Source organism: Arachis hypogaea, chromosome 7 (assembly GCF_003086295.3).
Source record: "Arachis hypogaea cultivar Tifrunner chromosome 7, arahy.Tifrunner.gnm2.J5K5, whole genome shotgun sequence".
Taxonomy (NCBI): domain Eukaryota; kingdom Viridiplantae; phylum Streptophyta; class Magnoliopsida; order Fabales; family Fabaceae; genus Arachis; species Arachis hypogaea.
The window spans coordinates 23,734,826-23,755,333 of NC_092042.1; the positions used below are offsets into that span (position 1 = coordinate 23,734,826).

The following is a 20,508-nucleotide window of genomic DNA, read 5'->3' on the forward strand; positions in this document are numbered from 1 at the left end:
TAGAGAATCAAACACGTATTAAGATAGAATAGTAGTACTTTATTAATCCATAAAACTCAGCAGAGCTCCTCCCCTTAACCTAGGAGGTTTAGAGACTCATACTGATAGAAAATATAATGTGAAATTTGAAAATATGGCAAAAAGTTCTGAACAAGGGTGATCATTGTTCTATATATACTAATCTAATGACTAAGGATTACATAAGAAAGGTAAAACAATCTTTTAGTGCTAAAATTCACTTTTGGGGCCCACTTGGTGAGTGTTTGGGCTGAGCTTGATTGATATCCACGTGCTAGGAGGCCTCAATGGCGTTGAACGCTAGCTAGGGAGTCCTTTTTGGGTGTTGGAACACTGTCTGCTCCCTTTTTGGCTTTGGACGCTAGAACAGGGCAGGAGGCTAGCGTTGAACGTCAGTTTTGGGACTTCGATTCTGAAGCAAAGTATAAACTATTATATATTTCTGGAAAGTCCTGGATGTCAGCTTTCCATATTCGTTGAGAACACTCTATTTGGATGTCTGTAGCTCCAGAAAAGCTCTTTCAAGTGTAAGGAGGTCAGATCCAGATAGCATCTGCAGCACTTTCTCTGCTTCTGAAACATACTTTTGCTCCAACACCTCAATTTTAGTAAAAAAAAAAAACCTGAAATTGCATAAAAACACACAAACTCATAGTAGAATCCAAAAATATGAATTTTACACTAAAACCTATGAAAATATAATAAAACTTAAACAAAACATACTAAAAACTATATGAAAACAATGGCAAAAGGCGTATAAAATATCCGCTCATCAATACTCATGTCAAATTTAGTTGTCATGATTTTTCCAAATTCAATACAAAGGATCTCATTAGCTGATCCAAAAATAATGTCGTCAACATAAATTTGGACTAAAATAAAAGAATCCTTAGAATTTTTAATAAATAGAGTAGTGTCTGTGGTGCCTCTTTGAAATCTATTTTTCAAGAGAAATGAACTAAATCTTTCATACCAAGCCCTAGGTGTTTGTCTTAGTCCATAAAGAGCTCTTGAAAGTTTGAAAACATGATTAGGGAATCTCTTATTTTCAAAACCAGGTGGCTGTGCCACATACACTTCTCTATCTATTACACAATTTTAAAATGCACATTTCACATCCATTTGAAACAATTTGAAACCACAATGAACAACATAAGTAAGAAGGAGTCTTATGGCTTCCATTCAAGCAACAGGGACAAAGGATTCATCATAGTCTATTCCTTCCTCTTGATCATATCCTCGTGCCACTAATCTTGCTTTGTTTCTAGCTATGCTTCCATCTTCACCCAACTTGTTCCTGAAAATCCATTTGGTGCCGGTCACTTTCTTTCCATTTGGCTTTAGAATAAGTGTCTAAACTTGATTCTTTTCAAATTCATGAACCTCTTCCTCTGTGGCCTTTACCCAAGAGGGGTCATCAAGTGCTTCCTTGATGTTTTGTGGCTCCATTTGAGAGAGAAAAGCTAGGTTTGATTCTTCATTTGCTTTTCTAGTGAAGGATCGAGTTTTGACACCTTGAGAGACGTCTCCAATGACAAATTCTTGTGGTTAATTCTTTAAAAATCTCTACTCACGGGGTCTAGTGGATTTAGGAGCAAATTCGGTCATTGAGGGATCCAAGGAACTAGTATTCTCAGGAATTTTGCCTGTTTCAGGAAACAAAATAGAATTGTCTCCTGCAGGATCTTCTGCTGCAGCAATTTCAGATTCAGGTAGCTTAGAAATTTCTTTCTCATGATTTTGGGCTTCTCCTTTGTTGCCTTGAACCTGATTTCCTGCGTCACAATTTTCCAAGATACTTTGAACCAAGTTAGTGTGTGACACCCTAACCATCAAAGTGTCACGCTTCCGACTACACCACTCTAATAGCTCGGGAATTACGACGACTTTTATAATATTTAATACTAAAATATGAGCCTGTTTAAAACTTAAACCGTATAAGCGCTCAAAAGACTTTTAACACACACACACACACACACTCACGCATAACATTAATTTTACAAACATTACATAATCCAAAATCTCATCCCTCTTATAAAAATTTGTAAGGATAAAGGCGAGGAAAAAAGTAACTAATACAACACAACACAACGTCTAAACAAAAACGAATTAACTAAGCTCTTCCGAACTTCGTCGTCCATAACCTTGAAAGAAAAGACCTGTAAGGGAGTGAGAACATCATTCTCAAAAGGGTTCTCAGTAGAAGGTTAGAGAATTACTATAATAGGAAATGTGAAAAATAAAACCGTTACCGTGATTAGTAACCGCCTTATGCATCTTTTCAAAACCAAAGGTTTAATATCAAAATTCTGAAATCCTTTCTGAAAGAGAAAATTGTTAATTGTTCAAAAATCCAAAAGCCTTTCTAAAAGTCTTTCCTAGACAGTATGAATGACCAAACTGTTCCCAAGCATAGGTTCATTAAGTCTATGCTGAACCAGTTTAGTTTTTCATACTTTTCTAAACCAAAAACACAAACCAAACACGGTCTTCAGCCTATCTCATAATCATCCATGGCCCTAGGCCTAAAAAAATCAATCCACAGCCAACTCACCACAAATTCAACCAATTTCAGTCACAAACACAAGTAAGGATGTTCAAGAACAATCAAGCAGTTACATCAAGTAGAGCAATTAGCAATTAGATATAATTATTCACATAGGCAAACCACGTACAATATGCACACCCAAACAATGTCACATAGATGCATATGATGAATGCCTGCCCTATGGCTGATGAGTCTCATCTATCGGTTATCAAGCCAACCCGACAAGTCCGGTTCGCTAAACCCTTGGACTGTCCCCCAACGCGCATCCCCATGAGTCTATGCATAGCTTTTTCTCATGTATATATCAAATTGCTCAACGGGAGTACCATTCCCGGGAATTTATAAGTGTCCGGTCACCCTTACGTCATAGGGTCAATAAAGTATCGAGTCTCAACCTGGAACATGTGGTGGCAAGCCACGGTACTTTACCCAAGGAAATTTATATCTTAGATAAAAGAAGTGTAAAAGCCACATATTCATTTATTCATCATCATTTCCGCACTTCATTAACAATTCATTTCAAATCAATCATCATTCAAGCCATAAGTCACTTTTTCTCAAATCTCTTTACTTGGAAACCAAAATCAATCCATCTCAGTCTTAACTTTAAAATCCTCAATTTTTCAAATCATTTCAAGCTCATAAGTCAATTCTTTTTTCAAAATTTAGTCACTATATGTGATATTTTCCAAAACTTCCAAAAGACTTTCAAATATCACCCCAAAAGGGAATTTTCTTTGAAAAGACTCAATCCTTCAATTTTAAATCATTCATTTGGCTATTTTAAATAAAAGTTATTAATTAACAACCTTGACAAAGACTCAAGACTCTAGGAAAGTATAATCTGCCTCATTTCTTAAACTCTTTAGAAATGCTCGTAGTCATAGTTACTTAAATTAAAATCAATTAAAACGAAGATTAAAAATCAACACCAAAACATGTAAGCCAAAAGTTTCGAGCCACTTTCAAAACCAACTTATTTAAGCCTAAAAACCAATTTCATTTCATCCTTAAATCAGAAACCTTTCCAAGGCTCGGAATTGTTTAGTCTTGTTAAGTCAAAATTTAAAGAATACTACTTCAAAAGCAAAACAAACTTAATTAATCAAAGTTTAAAAATCCACTAAAACTCATCCAAAAGTACTTCTTTAATCATACTTCAAAACACATGTTCTTTCATATTTAAATCAATTTTAAAACACGAACTTTCTGTAAACATATTAAACTTGAAACATCTATTTCTTTATAAATCAAGAACCAAGTAACAGAATCTCTCAAATTTATTCCTTTTCTAAATCACATTTTAAAACGGAACCTTAAATTTTATGAAAATTCGACAGCATCTCCCCTAAAATCTGGACTTTGCCATCCTTTTTGGGTCCCAACCAAACCATTCTGTATCCCTTTCCACGGCTCAAAGCCAAATCAATTCAAAATCAGGCTGAATTCAAAAGTGTATTACCATTTTCATATTTACAAAAAAAAACCAACTCAAACTCAAATCAATCTCCAATAGATTAGACTCAATTTCAAAACTTTAGGAGATATAACTTCAAAGAAACACTTTAAAACAGTCCGTTTCACAAAACCAGACAATCATCCAATCAAACAAGCATTCACATCCATCCAAGATAACCAAACAATACATAAGACTTATACAGTGACCAAAGGTACATTTCTCACATCAATATCCATATATAATAATTCCAATTTATAAAATATAGCTTTTCTGAAAAGGCTCCTACCTCGATTAGCCGCAAGTTGCTTAACTAAACCCATTAAATTCCTCTTTTCATGTTAATCGGCAGCAGTGGTAGCAACCATAGAAATTCCCAAGCAACCGCAAGAATCAAAGCAACAACAACATATCTGACATAATTTGGAATTAACGTGGAATGGATATTAAGCGATATTAGAACATAATTGATAAGAGAGTTTTGCGGTAAACAAGAACAGAATCAAATAATCTCACCGCGATAAACAAAATAGGACGATACAATAGCAGCTTCCAATTGGATAGCAACTCCGACAGTGGCCGGAAGCTCCAATGGTTCAGCAACAACCTCAATTTTGACAAGCAATCACCGGAACCAAATCCCTATGGTACCAAACCTCAACATCGTTTACAGACTTTAACAGAACGCTAATATTCTCAACGGTTCCGGAAAAGAGAAATTACCGTATTTAGAAAGATCGATGGTATAGAGCAACGCGGTAGCTCCAACGGCAACTCTCGGTGGCGAGAACTACAATGAGGAGCAACGGGAATGGCGACATCGCGGTAACCACCCACCACCATCGCATCCTCCTCAGCACTCGCGAGCTCACTTCGTGTGTTCGCATTCTGTCTCTCTCTCCTCTCTGTTCGGCGACAACTTGCGACGATGCCAACAATGGTAACGACTCCTTATTAGCGGCGGCAACGATGAAGATCCTTCTGGCGGTGGTGTGCAGTTCTAGCGGTGACGGAAGCGCAAATAGCGGCGACGAGTTTCATCACCGACAACGGCAGCAAGGAGCGCGGCGGTATGAGCACCACGGCGCACTCCCTCTCCTCCGGTAAAATTCAAAAGAAAAAGGAAAAAACAAAATAATAGTAATAAGTCGTGCACATTAATCGAAAGCATCCAAATCCAAGTTTCTTACACCAAGTAGCAATTTCAGTTTACATGTGTACAAGAAACAAAATCAGTTGACATGTTTTGCATTAAAATAATAAAAATAAACAAAAGGGCTATGAAAGAAACATTTATATATTATAAATATAAACATACTTTGAAAAAAAAAAAAATAAGAGGCGAATGAATTTCAAAAAGATGAACATTAAGAACAAATCTGTGTCCATCACACTGAGATATAAAGAATACTTAGGGTTAGTTGATTCCCTTAAGTTTGAGCCCTTTTCTTTTGTACACCTAAAATTCATTAAAAGAGGAGGAATGTTGTGCTCTCAAGCCATGACTGAGTGTACAGTCATATCCAAGATGATTCCTTCAATCTTATTTCCCAGGAACCGATTGACGAAAAAATCCCTCGATAGCCGAGTAAGAAGCAAGGTACTTTCGACCAGAGGTTGGCAAAATTATGATCCAACCTAACAAGAAGCTTCTAGAGTCTAGAACAACTGGAAAAAGAGACTCGTTGATCCGTCTCCGAAGGTACGCAGATCAGCAGGCTTTACCAGTGCTCTGCATAGAGGGCATGTCCTTTCTCTCTCAAACCTGAAAAGAAAGTTCCATTGTTGGTGAATTTAAGTCCTTATTGTAACTATTGAGCAGATCAGAATGCAGTTTCTGATACAAGAAAAGAACACCTCTAATATATTTTATAATTAGTCTCTTTGAACTTTTGACGGCTATCAAAATGGATAATATAATTTTTAGATTAAATTACTCAATTAGTCCTTATAGTTTTACCAAATTTGTAATTGAGTTCCAATATTTCAAGAGTTTTTAATTGGATCTCTACAGCAATTTTAAATTTGTAATCACATCCTTGCCATTCCAACAATGTTTAACTTAACCGAATATGCTGATGCTGATGGTGTGAGATGGATGAAAACTGTTAAAAATGATCTAATTACAAATTTAAAACTGGTGTAAGGACCTAATTGAAAACTTTTAAGATGTAAGGACCTAATTACAAATTTAGAAAAACTATAAGAACTAACTGAATAATTTAACCTACAAATTTTATCATAAAAATTAAAGGTCCAACATCCAAAGCTTTATGGGAAACCAGTGCTTCTGGCAATAAGGTGAAAAAACACATGGATAGAAGAATAATATAAGTATCACTGTTCTTAATGGCATCTTCATGTCTAAAATTACACCTTCAATGACAGACTTTTTGATAAGCATGTTTTATGGAGTAGGATATGACTCCTAACATTTATTTGGTGTAAAATTCATAATCTTTATAAATAAATCCTTTGTTTTGTTTTTGTTTTGTATAGGGAATCCTTATCCCCAATTTGTATTATCTTCTCATCTTAATAAAATTCTCTCTTTTTTCCAATCCAAAATAACAAAAAAATGCAAGACCTAGAAAGCTTCATCTTCTCCAAGTTCATAACAATACATCTTAGCCCCTCACTCATTCGAATCACAAGAAGGCAATGATCATATTCTCTTTCCTCATATTTGTTCTTACTATCCATATAATTACTAAATTACCAATGTCTTGCACTTTACAGGATAAAGTTGTCAATAAACAAAACGTTCAGATTATTGCATGCAAAGTTTATCTCTTTTTCCTGTGCAAGAGAGATGAAAACCAAAGATACACATTCTTGAGTACTTAAAAAAACAGGAACTAGTTGGAAACTTTCTTAGCTGATTTCTAGTTTTCCCTCTTTAAAATAAATTAACGCTAAAAAACAACAGAATATCAAAATAAGGAATATAAGCATGAACTTACCATTCTGACACACACTCCTCGCAGAAAATGTGTTTGCAGCGCAACAATATGGGGGCATGCATTTTCTCCTGGCATATGGCGCATAAGTCACCAGCAGCATTAACCTGATTTCAATGAATAGATTTTACAATCATACTTAAAAGTGATTCCCAACAAAGTCTTCAATAACAGTACAATACCTATATCAGTATTTAGACAATTTCTCATCCTTAAAAATATAGAAACACGACAAAGGAACAGCTAAACAGAATGGCAGAACACTGCATGAACAACATTGTCATTAGGCTCATTCCACTGCAATCACAAAGAATCCCAAGGAATGTAGCCACTTATGCATCTTGAAGCACTATCTATCAACAAATGCAAAGATAACAAAACGGTCTCTGAAAATTCTAACATTTAAGCTCGGCAAAATATACATTGAAATGGCCAAAAACACACATTGCCATAAGGCTTCTCCCATTGCCTATGGCATAAAGAATCCCAGCTAACTTGGTCATTAGAACCAATTACAAGTCTCTCCAGTACAAAAGCAAAGTAAGGATATCCATGGAAATGATAGGTGTAATTACTTGGGAGGTCCTATAGTTTAACTTAATCTTTAATCAGTTGCCTATAGTTTGAAACTTTTTAGTCATGCATATCCCTACATTATAAATAAGTTTGCAAGTGAGTCCCTAGTAACCGCTGCTGCACCAAGAACATTAGTGAATAGATGCCAGGTAGGGATGTAAATGAAGGTAGAGTCTCTTGTGGAAGAAAACCCCAAATATGCTCTAGAAGGTTGATCTATTTGCAGTGGTAGCAATGCAGAATATAGATGTGCCAAATCCGAGAGTGGATTTTGATGTGTGGGGCAGCAGAAGAATGGGTGATTTGGAATGGGGTAACATAGAAGGGTCTAGTGAGTTGGAAGCTAATTCCAAAGAGAATATTCTGTTTAATGTAACTTTTTAGGAATGGTGAGTGTGATCAGGGATTCAATTGAAAACTTCTTTCCAATGTAGGAACTTGATTAAAAACTTTTAAGCAATAAGAACTTGATTATAAATTGAGAGGAACTAGACCCTAAGGGACCTCTAGAGTAATTAAACCGAAATTACCATAAATAGATGCAGTGAACCTGCACAAAGGCACATTGCCATAAAGCAGATCCATCCTTAATACTGTTAAAACCTGAGTAAAGTGACAAATAAACCCCCAACGATTTATACTTCGGACAGATTAGTCCCTAAAGAAAAAAAAGTACCAATAAAGTCCTCTAAAATAGCATATGTGGACACACTACCTTCAAATTAACCCTTATGATTAGGGTAGAAGGTCTGAATTTGAACTAACTTGTCCACATTTGTTATCTTGGAGGACTTTATTGGTATTTTTTTCCCTTTAGGGACTAATATGTCTGAAATGTAAATTCTCAAGGGTTTATTTGTCACTTTACTCTTAAAACCTCTAAAATAGCTCATAATTGTCTCCATTTTTTAAAGGACAAGTTGAACATTCCCAGAAGACAACAAAAAAAGGCTTAAGATAAAAATATAAATATTTTCATGCCTGTTCATAAAATTGTAAACTTATTTACCAAAACAAAAATGGTTGAACAGACCAATAAGTAGTGGCCACGGAAAGTGGAGAAAACAAAAAAGCATAACAAATAAAGCTTTCAAAAATAAAATATAGTTTTCTTCAAAAAAATCCCTCTCCATATTACCCATAAAAGTAATGTTCTACTTTAGTACAACATTACCAACTACCAAGTCGGCAAGTCCTAACTAAATATTCCACGAGGGGAAAATTACGTTGTGTGAGATTATGTGATAAATTTGATTCATACATCTATGCTATACTAAAGGCACAATTAATCATTTTCATGTGAGTAATTATTTCTAAGTAATTTTATAGACCAAAGCTGCATTAACTGATTGATGAAATGTGTTACTTGGAGGAGAATAGCTAACAACGATCCTCTTCTTATGTATCTACCACTCACACACCATAACTTAAATGTGTTTTACAGGTTTGCAAGTGGTTAGAAAAATAAGAACTAACAAGTTTTAACTAGCATATCATCAAATAAAGCAGAATCAAAAAATTATATACAACAAAAAATTTTTGTTTACAAATGAATTTATTCAGATGTTAATATGTGTGTCAAAAAACTGGAAATATTACCTGCTCCATTGTGGCATTAACTCCATAATGAACTTCCTTTCTTGACAATGCTTTCAAGGCAGATAAAAAGCATTGGACCTAATAACCACATAGAAAGTTAAAGACAATGGAAACAATTAGCATCACACACAAGTACCTTCAAACGCTGAGCAAGGAATACTAATTTTGAAAAATGGAAACATACCTTCTCAACAACAGATGTTAGCTTGAAAGTTAAATATAACCCTGTGGTCAGGGATGAAAAGAGACTGCCGTATGCCCTGTTTAAGAAAAACCGGTACCAAACAGGTGTTGGTAATAAGGCACGATACAATAGCAGTGTGTACTCAACCAGCGTTAACATTTGAGCCTACAAGTAAGACAATTTCAGATATTGTAACTAGTTAACTATAACCAGTAATTATATACCTGTTTTATATGGAAAATATTAATCACCTGCCGACGGAAGCTATGACCTCTGCCACTTTTGTAATATATTAACAGAATACACTTGAAGGCCATTGCTGCTTGCCGCACCAATGCATCTGAAAGTCAATATACATGATGAGCATTACTACCAAGTAACAACAAAAATAAAATGATTAATGATTCAAAGCTACAAAAATGAACAATACACGGAAGAGATGTGATGCTTAAGCAATCAACTAAGACTACAAACGTTGAATATGGATATAAATTAAAGGAGATTCAGAAGATCTAGCTAAGTTTGATATAGGCGGTATTTTTATTGACTAGATCAAATCAAAATTAGATTCCTAATTCCTTTCATGAATCTTTTATATAAATAGAATTAGTTATAAATCTTTTTCTTTTTTGGTTTATCTTAAGTTTAGAGATTTTATGATTAGAAATCTTTTTTTATTTTAGGCTAATATTTTTCCTTCTTTCCTATTTTCTAGTTATTTCTATTTCTGTAATTCCTCTATAAAGAGGATGATTCCCTGTACATTTGACAGAACATTATATTCAAACACTTCAACTTGGTATCAGAGCAGGATCTCTGCATTGTGCCTCTGATTTATAGCTATGGCTAACAGTTCCTCAGTCATTAATCCTGAACAAAAGGAGAACACCACTCCTACTCCATCAGATTTAAAATCTGAACAATGGGTACTAGTTAGTGGTAACTCCTATTCAGTTCAGATCACCACATTTCGACTCAATGGGTCAAACTACCTTAGGTGGTCTCAATCAATTCAGATGTATATCCGTGGAAGAGGGAAGAATGGATATCTCACCGGTGAGCGAAGCTAGCCTAACGTCACTGACCCACAATATAATGTGTGGGATACCGAAAATTCCATGGTGATGACATGGCTGGTGAACTCAATGGAGGAGGATATTAGTAGTAACTACATGTACTATACCACTACCAAAGAATTATGAGATAGTGTCAAGGAGATGTATTCTGATCTTGGGAATAAATCCCAGATTTATGAACTTACTCTAAAAGCTAGAGAAATTCTATAAGGGAGTGACAATGTCACCAAATATTTCCACACATTAAAGCGGGTGTGGCAGTATATTGACCACTTCAATAACTACAAGTGGAATTTAGCCGCTGATGCAAAACACCACCAACAAACAGTGAAAGAAGGGAGGATATTCCAGTTTCTTGCAGGCCTCAACGTGGAGCTAGATGAAGTTCATGGCAAAATTATTGGAAGAGCAATCCTACCCTCAATTGGAGAAGTATTTGCTGAAGTTAGAAGAGAGGAAACTCGTAGAGCTGTGATAATGGGGAAAGGCAAGACAGAACAGATTTCTTTGGAGTCTAATGCACTCTTAGTGGCACCTGCTGCACTTAAAAGTTCATCAAATCAAAAGCACCCCTCCAATCTTTGGTGTGACCACTGCAATAAACCTCGGCACACCCGAAAAACCTGCTGGAAGATTCATGGAAAACCAGCACATCTTAAAGGCAGCAAACCTGGTCCCAAAATACGTTCTACTCCAACTGCTCATGAGGCTGAAAAATCATCCTTGAGTAAGAAACAGGTTGAGCAGCTCATAAAGCTGTTAAATTCCAGTTCGGTGTCTCATACTCCTAGTGGTTCTTTGGCTCAAACAGGTAATTTTAGTATTCCTATGTCCCTTAACTGCACCTCAAACTTAAATGCACCATGGATTGTCGATTTAGGTGCATTTGCCATATGACCAGCCTCTCCCCTTTATTTAAAACTTATTCTCCTTGCTTTGGAAATGAGAATTAGATTTGCTGATGGTAGTTTTTCATCTATTGCTAGAAAAAAGTACAATTAAATTGTCCAAAAACATTGACCTAAGAAATGTCCTACATGTACCAAAGCTTTGTTGTAATCTTCTCTCTATTAGTAAAATCTGCAAGGATTCCAATTGTGCTGTGACATTCTTTGACACTCACGGTATTTTTAAGGACCAGACCTCAGAAAAGATGATTGGCAGTGCTAAGATGATGGATGGGCTTTATCATTTTGAAGATATTATAAAGTAGCTCAAAGATTTAGTGGTATAAGTTCTATGCCTATAAAGGACCAAATAATGCTCTGGCACAATAGACTAGGACACTCTAATTTTGCATATCTCAAACATTTGTTTCCAAATTTGTTTAAGAATATGATTCTTCCTTACTTAAATGTGAAAGTTGTATTCGTTCAAAGAGTCATAGAGTTCCTTATTACTCTCAACCTTATGCATCTAAACATTTCCACTTGATTCATAGTGATGTATGGGTCCATCGAAAATAACAACTCAAATTGGAAAAAAATGGTTTGTAACTTTTATCGATGATCACACAGAACTATGTTGGATCTATCTTATGAATAAAAAATTTGAGGTTTCTAAAATTTTTCAGTATTTTTCAACAATGATAGAAACACAATTTGACAAAAATTTCAATATTAAAAAGTGATAATGGCACTGAATACTTTAATAAAAATTTTGGTGAATTTCTTCAAAAGAAAGGTATTCAACATCAATCTACATGCCTCAATACACCCCAACAAAATGACATTGCTGAAAGGAAGAATGAACATCTTCTTGAAGTAACACGTGTCATTATGTTCGAGGGTAATGTTCCAAAGTATTTATAGGGAGATGCTATCTTATCAGTAGCTTATCTCATAAATCAAATGCCCACACGTGTTAAATTACTGCACATTGTTGGATACTTTCAAAAAGAATTTTCCAGCATGTAGATTGGATACTGACTTGCCTTTAAAAGTATTTAGTTGCACTGTGTTTTTGCATACACCTTTAAATTGAAGTAAACTTAATCCAAAGACAGAAAAATGCATTTTTATTGCTATTCCCCAAGTCAAAAGGGTTATAAATATTTCAATCCACACACCAAGAAATTTCATGTAAGCATATATGTTACTTTTTTGGAACATGAAACCTTTTTTTAAAAAAATTCTCTTCAAGGGGAGAGCCTAAATGAAGAAAATTTTTTGCATGAACCTTTACCCACTCCTACCTTACATATTGAGGATACAACTTTCACTGATCAAGAAAATTATGAAACAATTGCAAAAACAAGATGTGGAAACCAATTATGAAATTGTGTCAGAATTAGTTGGAACCCAAATAGGAAAAGAAATACCACAATCAGAAAATGAGCTTCGATATTATGTTCGGAAATATCCCAAGAAGACTAGAGACCAGCCCAGCCCATCATCTCTGTACCAACCCAATCTGAAAACCGGACAACCCAATTTGAAAACCGGACGATGGCCCAATTGTAGTACTTCAGGAACTTCCAAGTAAATCTGAAATTGTCAATTCTAATAATAACTTGCCAATAGCCCTTAGGAAAGAAACCAGAACCTGCAACAAAAAGGTACTCTAAACCAGCACCAACCATCCTATTTTCAATTATGTCTCTTACCAAAATCTCTCTCGAAAACATCGAGCTTTTACTTCTAAAATTACAAATCTGTTTGAGCCTAGGAACATAGAGGAAGCACTAGATGATCCCAACTGAAAATTAGCAGTGATGGAAGAGTGGCATGCACTCAAGAAGAATGAAACTTGGGAAATTGTAGATCTGCCACAGAATACAAAATTGGTTGGCTGCAGGTGGGTTTTCACCATCAAATGAACTGCTAATGGAAGCATAGAGAGGTATAAGGCTAAGGTTAGTAGCTAGGGGATTTACACAAACCTATGGAGTAGACTATCGAGAGACTTTTGCTCCAGTTGCTAAACTCAGCTCTGTGCAGATTCTCTTATCTTTTGCTGTGAATTACAATTGACCTTTACATCAATTGAATGTAAAGAATGCTTTCCTGAATGGGGAGCTAGAGGAAGAGGTGTTCATGAAACTTCCACCTGGATTTGAGGCTGAACTAGGGAGGAATAAAGTGTGCAAACTAAAGAAATCTCTCTATAGATTGAAACAATCCCAAAGAGCTTGGTTTGAATGCCTTGTAATGGTGGTGAAGGGACTCAGATTATACTCAAAGCCAAGCTGACCATACACTTTTCTATAAACATTCAGCAGCTAATAAAACTGCCATCTTAATTGTATATGTGGATGACATTATTCTGACAGATGATGATTTTTTGGAGCTAAAAGACTTGAGGAAAAGCTTGCCAAAGCATTTGAAATCAAAGAATTTGACTCATTAAAATACTTCCTTGGAATTGAATTTGCAAGGTCTAAGGAAGGCATTTTTATGAACCAACGAAAGTACATCCTAGATCTTTTAAAAGAGACGGGATTACTTGGTCGTAAAGCTCCTGAAACACCTATAGAGCCTAACTTAAAATTAAAGCCAGCTGAACCAGAAAATGTAATGGACAAAGGAAGATATCAGCGGTTGGTAGGGAGGCTAACCTATTTATCCCATACATGCCCAGATATAGCCTTTGCTATGAGCATGGTAAGCCAGTTTATGCATTCACCTGGTCGAGAACACATGGATGCTGTCTTTAGAATCCTAGTCGCTTGGGAAAGGGTTACTCTACAAAAAGCATAGAAATCTTCACGTAGAAGCCTATACAGATGCGGATTGGGCTGAGAATATCATGGATAGAAGGTCAACATCTGGGTATTGTACTTTTGTTGGCGAAAACCTAGTTTGTTGGAGGAGTAAAAAACAGAGTGTTGTGGCACGAAGTAGTACAGGAGCTGAGTTTAGAGCAATGGCTCATAGAATATGTGAAGCACTATGGGTAGAGAAAATCTTACAAGAACTAAAAGTTCTCATTTCTCCACTAATGAGGTTGTATTGTGACAACAAATCTGCAATTTCTATTTCTCATAATTCAATGCTGCATGATAGAACTAAACATGTTGAAGTTGACAATCATTTTATCAGGAAAAAGATTGAGAGAGGACAGATTTGCATCTCATATGTTCCAACCACGGAACAATTAGCAGATGTTCTAACTAAAGGATTACTAAGAAGACCTTTGATAGCATAATAAGCAAGCTGTCAATGAAGGATATCTTCAACCCAGCTTGAGGCGGAGTGTTGACTAGATCAAATCAAAATCTAATTCCTAATTTCTTTCATGAATCTTTTATGTAAATAGAACTAGTTATAAATCTTTTCCTTTCTTCGTTTAGCTTAATTTTAGGGATTTTATGATTAGAAATCTTTTCTTTATTTTAGGCTAGTATTTTTCACTTCTTTTCCATTTTCTAGTTATTTCTATTTCTGTAATTCCTCTATAAAGAGAATGATTCCCTGTACATTTGACAGAACATTATATTCAAACACTTCAACTATTTCAATAGCTATAGATTAGTGGACATAGAAATTTGATAGCTGAGATCTTAAGATCACTTCTACTTACAGAAACTCCATATCTACAACACAATTTCAGTTAACTTTCCCTTTTTAACTTTAGTATGCTAGGATGAGGATTACATGAGTGATTGGGAAATGACAATGGATATCACACAAACAAAATTTGATCCGAACACACAAAAAAGGAATAAAATACATCTTGAATGTAGATGAAGTACAATAAAATAGTTAAGAAAACTTTATGCTGAGACAAATTTAGTTAAATTACTATCCTACCGAATAATCAAATATAAAGAATCCGTTGTGTTGTACCCATTTTCATGTGACAAGCTTTTAAAACAAAAATTATGAAAAAAAATGAAGGCATAATTTCGGCATTATTGATCAATCAATCAGCTGCCAAATTACACTAAAACTTAATGAAACCCTTGCATATATCGGTCAGGCATCCTGTGATAAGGACATTTTTATAATATACTAGAGCAAATAAAAGTTCTACACAAATTCACTGTAGCAACGTAATGACTGAAAACTGCATACAAAGAACAAGTTCATACCATTAACTAGGATGATGAATATTGCATGCCAGAAAGGATTTGCTTTCGGGGGAACCAACACCAGTGGGTATAAAAGATCATCATTTCGATACCACCAATAAATGAACATCACATGAAGCATGAAGGCAATAGATATACCAACAAGAACTGACACTTTCCTATCCCCCTGCATAATAAAGCATGTATTAAGCCTCTCATTTATTTATTTATTTATATTTGGGGTAAAAGGGGAGGGAGGTTTACAAAATAGGAACTATGAACTAGGTTTAGACATGGAAATTTTGGATGACAAATAAAATTCTTAGTTTTCACCTTTAAAGCTGTCTGCTTCTTAACAATTTCATTTGACTTGAACATCACAGCTGATATCCAAATTGTGACAAAGAAACCTGAAAGTTCTCAAAAATGGTTATCACGAATTAATAACAATTTAAAACTTCAAACGACGCTGAAAATAAAACTATATGTGAGAAGCAGTTAATCATAAATGATGCACCTACTCATGACAATACAAAGAAGAAAAGGAACAACCGCAACTCACAAGGAAGACATAAAGCTTAGTAAGGCGTTCATATAATCACTAAAGAAACAAATCTCATCAACATCATTGCTCAGTTAGTTCTACAAAAATATATTTTTACATCTCTCGCACTTAGCAAAGCAGCAAAATCTGGTCAAAGGTGCAGCAACAGATCTCACCCTGCACCTGCGGGAAGGCAGGCACAACCCAGGTGCAATCATCCGCACAGCTATTTTACAGTTCTTTTGATATACTTGTATTATTTAATATGTAAATAGGCATCCTGGAATGACTGAGACCCAAAAAATGTTCACAGTTGCTTTATATGGATGTGGACTAGGCGACTAGCAAACATTAATATTATTAATTTACAAAAAAAATTGAGGTGGACCCTGAAATTGATATTTTGTATCAGTTACAGAAAGAAAGTTTACTTTGTATTGAACAGATATTATATATAATTAAATCACAACAAGTTTCTCAAGTAAAACCCAGAGCAAAGGAGGACAAATATCATATTAGCCATTCAAGAACCAGAATGCAAAATGCAGTAACAGTAATGGACTCATTGTACGAATTGTAGGAAGGATATTTTTTTCTTCTTTCCTCATATTTGTTTTATAAATCTTCCTCATCATTAGTTAGTACTAGATCCATGCCTGCAAGGTGGGAAACTCCTATTGGAGAAAACAGTAAACAACAAAAGTGCAACCTACATGTTCCTCAAAATTATTTGTGCATACTATAGCCCCTTCCTCCACACCATTGCTTAGATTAACAGAAAACATTTAGTGCTGTAGCAAGACCAAATTTAAACAATATGGAAGTATAGATGTTAGCCAATACTACTTACTCTGTTCTACCGTTATCATTCCATCCACCACATTCCTTAAGAATAAAGAAACAACCTAGGGCTATAAACACAACAGACACCAAGTCATATGAATGGAAAACTATTCAGAGCATTATAATTCACAAGAGAAAAATCACAACCCAACTGAATTAGCTCAAGCCACATCATCAAATTCCAATACATACTAAACTATGTATCAGCAATGGATGTAAACAATAGCAACAAACAATGCCGAGAATGTAGTGGAGTATCCTAAGAGGAGCTTTTACAACCAATTCAATAGAACAGAAGTAATGCGCTACCTTGCAAATGCTGACGGATGAAAACAACCAGTAACAAGAGTGAGAAAGGAAGAATCTGCTCAATCCACTTTGCAATCCGCTGAATGTCATATCGCTGGTAGTTTGAGGAATCCCTATTGTTACTATCTACACCATTCCCCACATCGCCATCAGCCTGCCCACTACCACCAGCCAAAGACGAAGAAGAAGCTGGAGACACCAGAGGCACCCTCTCGCTGACCGGAACTCCATTGCGACGACCCTCGGCATCATCATCAATTCCCCCTCTATCACCAATCATCTCATCACAACCATCATACCCCGCTTCTCCAATCTGACTCCTTGACGATGAGGGAATAGACGAACCTAACCCCACATTGTGATCATGCTCTCCAGCACCAATGATCCTTATTGCAACCTCCCCAGCAGCACCGTTGTTGCAGGGTGTCCCAGAAGCAACACCACCAGCATCATCAGGTGACTGAATCCGAGGCTCAGACCGCAATTCTAGACCCGTAACACCATTGTTCACAACCAAACTCTCAGAATCATGGCTTGATCTTAGAATGCCAGAGTAATCCAAGAGAAAGGAAAGTGGGGAACGTAAAGGGCTAACAGATGGTAGCCTCACACCATACCATGTCACAGTTCCACCATTACTATTACTATTAACATTGTTATCATTACTTACACTACTAATATTATCATTATTATTCACACCACTAGAAGATGATAATATTGAAGATGGTGAATTAGAAGAAATGGTGGCATCCAAAGATTCCATCTTTGCCACAAAAACAAACAAACCCTAATCCTCACTACACCTCCTTTATGTCCGATCCTTCCTCAAAATCTTAATTTTGGGTTTGATCACAAATAAATGAGAAATAAAACGTTTTTTTTTTTCTTTTCCTTTCAAATTTTAGGTTCTTTCTGTCTCTACCCTAGGACGGAAAAACAAGGTAAAGGGTTCATCACAACAAGAGGGAAAAAGGCATTGAATGATTGTAAAAGAGGAAAAGGGTTTCTTAGCTTCTTACCTGAGATATGAAGATTGATTAAGCAAATGGGGGGGGGGGGGGGGATTGGGTTTGCAAGGGATAAACGCGACGGTTAAGAGTGTGAAGAGTGAAAGAGCGATTTTGAGCTGAAGAAAGAAACAAAGGTGGCTGAAAATGAAGAAGAAAATGATGAATCAAGAAGAAAACGATTATGATGCTGATGATGATGAATGATGAAGGCGAACCATGAAAGGAAAGAATAGGAGAAAAGTCAAAGTCATGAAGCTGAAACCTTCGTTTCCCTTTTTCCCTTTTTTTTTCCCTTTCTTTGCGATTTATTTAATTTTTATTATTTGTTTTTTAGTGCGTGATGTGTGTGTAAAATAAATAAATCTTTTTTTTGGCTAGGTTGGAAATTTGTAATATTCATAACACGATATGTTTGTAATAGAAAATAATTTAGATATTTCTTACGATGCCGCGTTATGAAAAAAAATTAGTTTACTGTTTTCTTTTATCTGGATTTGATGCACTGTTTTATATTTTTCTTATTTTTCTTATCTGTTACCGTTTTAAAAAGAAAAAAAAAATTGTTATTATTTATTAATTAATAATACGAAAGAGTTATTGTTGTGTGGGCGTGTAAATTGCAAAACAGAGAGTATTACTATTAGTAAAAAATGCTTCACGACGCTCAACAAACAATAAATGTGAAGAGGGTTGTTGGTAACGTCTTAACGGTACCCTACCGAAGATATTTTTGGGATAAAGAATACCAAAATATCCTCTGAATTATTGTGCTTTTTTTAATTTTAAAAGAGTAAAAATGAATAAACGAGATTTAGTGATTAAATTTTGTTTTGTTTTTAATTCGTACCTTTCAAAATTTTGTATCAAATGTATAACTTAATTCTCAGATATAACATTTGTTTGCTACTATAAAATAATATATTTTATTACTTTTATCGCGTTTTTAATTTTATTTAAATTTATTTATCGTTTATATTTTTTAAATTATTTCGGTACACGATTTAAATTTTTTTATAATATTTAATAGTTTATACTATAAAAATAAAATTTAATTTTGATGTACTAACAATGTAAAATAATCTTATATGCGTATTTAATTATGTAATGTCACATTCGCAAAATAATTATCTTTCAAATTGACCGTATGAATGATCATAAAAAAGAACAGATGTGATTGCATGACTTATCAATACATCAAAATTAAAGTTTAAAAAATATAGTTAAATTATTAAATTTTATGTATTGTATTTGACAAAATGTTAAATAAATCAAAACAAAACTCTAATAAATTTAAGAGGGAGACACATATAGTTATCAAATTTATAGTTAAGAATCCATTGATATGATTTAATATTAAATTATTTAATGGTTCTTGAATATTAATTTTATATAAAGATTATTACACCTGAGTTTTGACTAAATCTAAATGATCCGAAACTTAAAAACTCATTCATCGTTATTTTTACCACTACTATCATTACCACCAATTTATCATCCTCCACTTTCATCAAAAATCAATAATAAAATACTAATCAACAACTAAAAATTTCACAAATTAACAATTATCAATATATTTTTCGAATAAAAAAAACCAAATAAAAAATAGGGAATAATAAATCTATGGTAAAAATGGGACAAAGCATATCTTGATTATCAGAATTAGAAATGTCATAGAACATCACATAAATTTGTGGATATCAACAAAGAGAGGTAGTGAAAAAAGAGAAGCAGAGAGTAAGGAGAAGTTGAAGTTGAGGGCGGAAGACACAAAAAAAAGAAAGGAGGTAGTGACAAAAATAGAAGAGTTGAAAAAAAAGAAGATACATAGAGACAAGAACAAATTCATTAATACTATGGATCAAAGGAATTTGAAAGGAAAAAAAATATAGAGAAGAAAAATGAATGGAAAAATAAATTTTTCTTTGATTGGATGAGAAGAAAACTCGAATGGAAGAGAAAAAAAGTGATATGAAACCTATGTCAAAATTTTTTTCTCAACCATTCAAAGAAAATTGATAGAAAGTTAACAAATTACAAACTTATCTTTTGTGTAATATAAAAAAAGAAATAATAAATTATAATTTATATATAATATAAATAAAGATATTAATGTAATTTTATTCTATTATAATTTTCTCTCTTCTTATTCTTTCCATCTATTTTCTCTTTATATAAACAATACATTAAAAAATATTTATATTAATGTAATTTTTTTCTATTTTTTTCTTCTCATTTTCTTTTCTTTTATTTTCCATCTTACATCTAAACAATACCTAACTCTCAAATTAAATAAAATTATTTTTAAAAAAAGTTAATAAAAACAATAATAAAAAAATGACAAGTCAAAATAAGTCCCAAGTCTCCAACCCTTTGA

The 20,508-nt window shown here is 34.3% G+C and overlaps 1 protein-coding gene across 1 annotated transcript; it reads right to left on the reverse strand.

The window, feature by feature from the left end:
• Positions 1–5,157: 5,157 nt before the first annotated feature.
• LOC112702819 (uncharacterized) lies at positions 5,158–18,530 on the reverse strand. The gene is made up of 8 exons (XM_025754000.3): positions 17,125–18,530; positions 15,762–15,838; positions 15,450–15,615; positions 9,593–9,681; positions 9,342–9,506; positions 9,158–9,235; positions 6,986–7,089; positions 5,158–5,787 (listed from the first exon to the last, which is right to left on the reverse strand). Exons 1-8 carry the CDS (start codon positions 17,885–17,887, stop codon positions 5,682–5,684), a joined length of 1,548 nt encoding a protein of 515 aa, XP_025609785.1. The 5' UTR covers positions 17,888–18,530; the 3' UTR covers positions 5,158–5,681.
• Positions 18,531–20,508: the final 1,978 nt, after the last annotated feature.

Bases quoted from the DNA above. Each gene is read 5' to 3' on its own strand.
- LOC112702819 (XM_025754000.3), bottom strand. From the start codon at position 17,887: ATGGAATCTTTGGATGCCACCATTTCTTCTAATTCACCATCTTCAATA. The intron at 15,616-15,761 runs GTGAAAACTAAG...TTTATTATGCAG, and splicing joins AGAAGCAGACAGCTTTAAAG to GGGGATAGGAAAGTGTCAGT. The intron at 9,507-9,592 runs GTGATTAATATT...TCTTACTTGTAG, and splicing joins GTCATAGCTTCCGTCGGCAG to GCTCAAATGTTAACGCTGGT.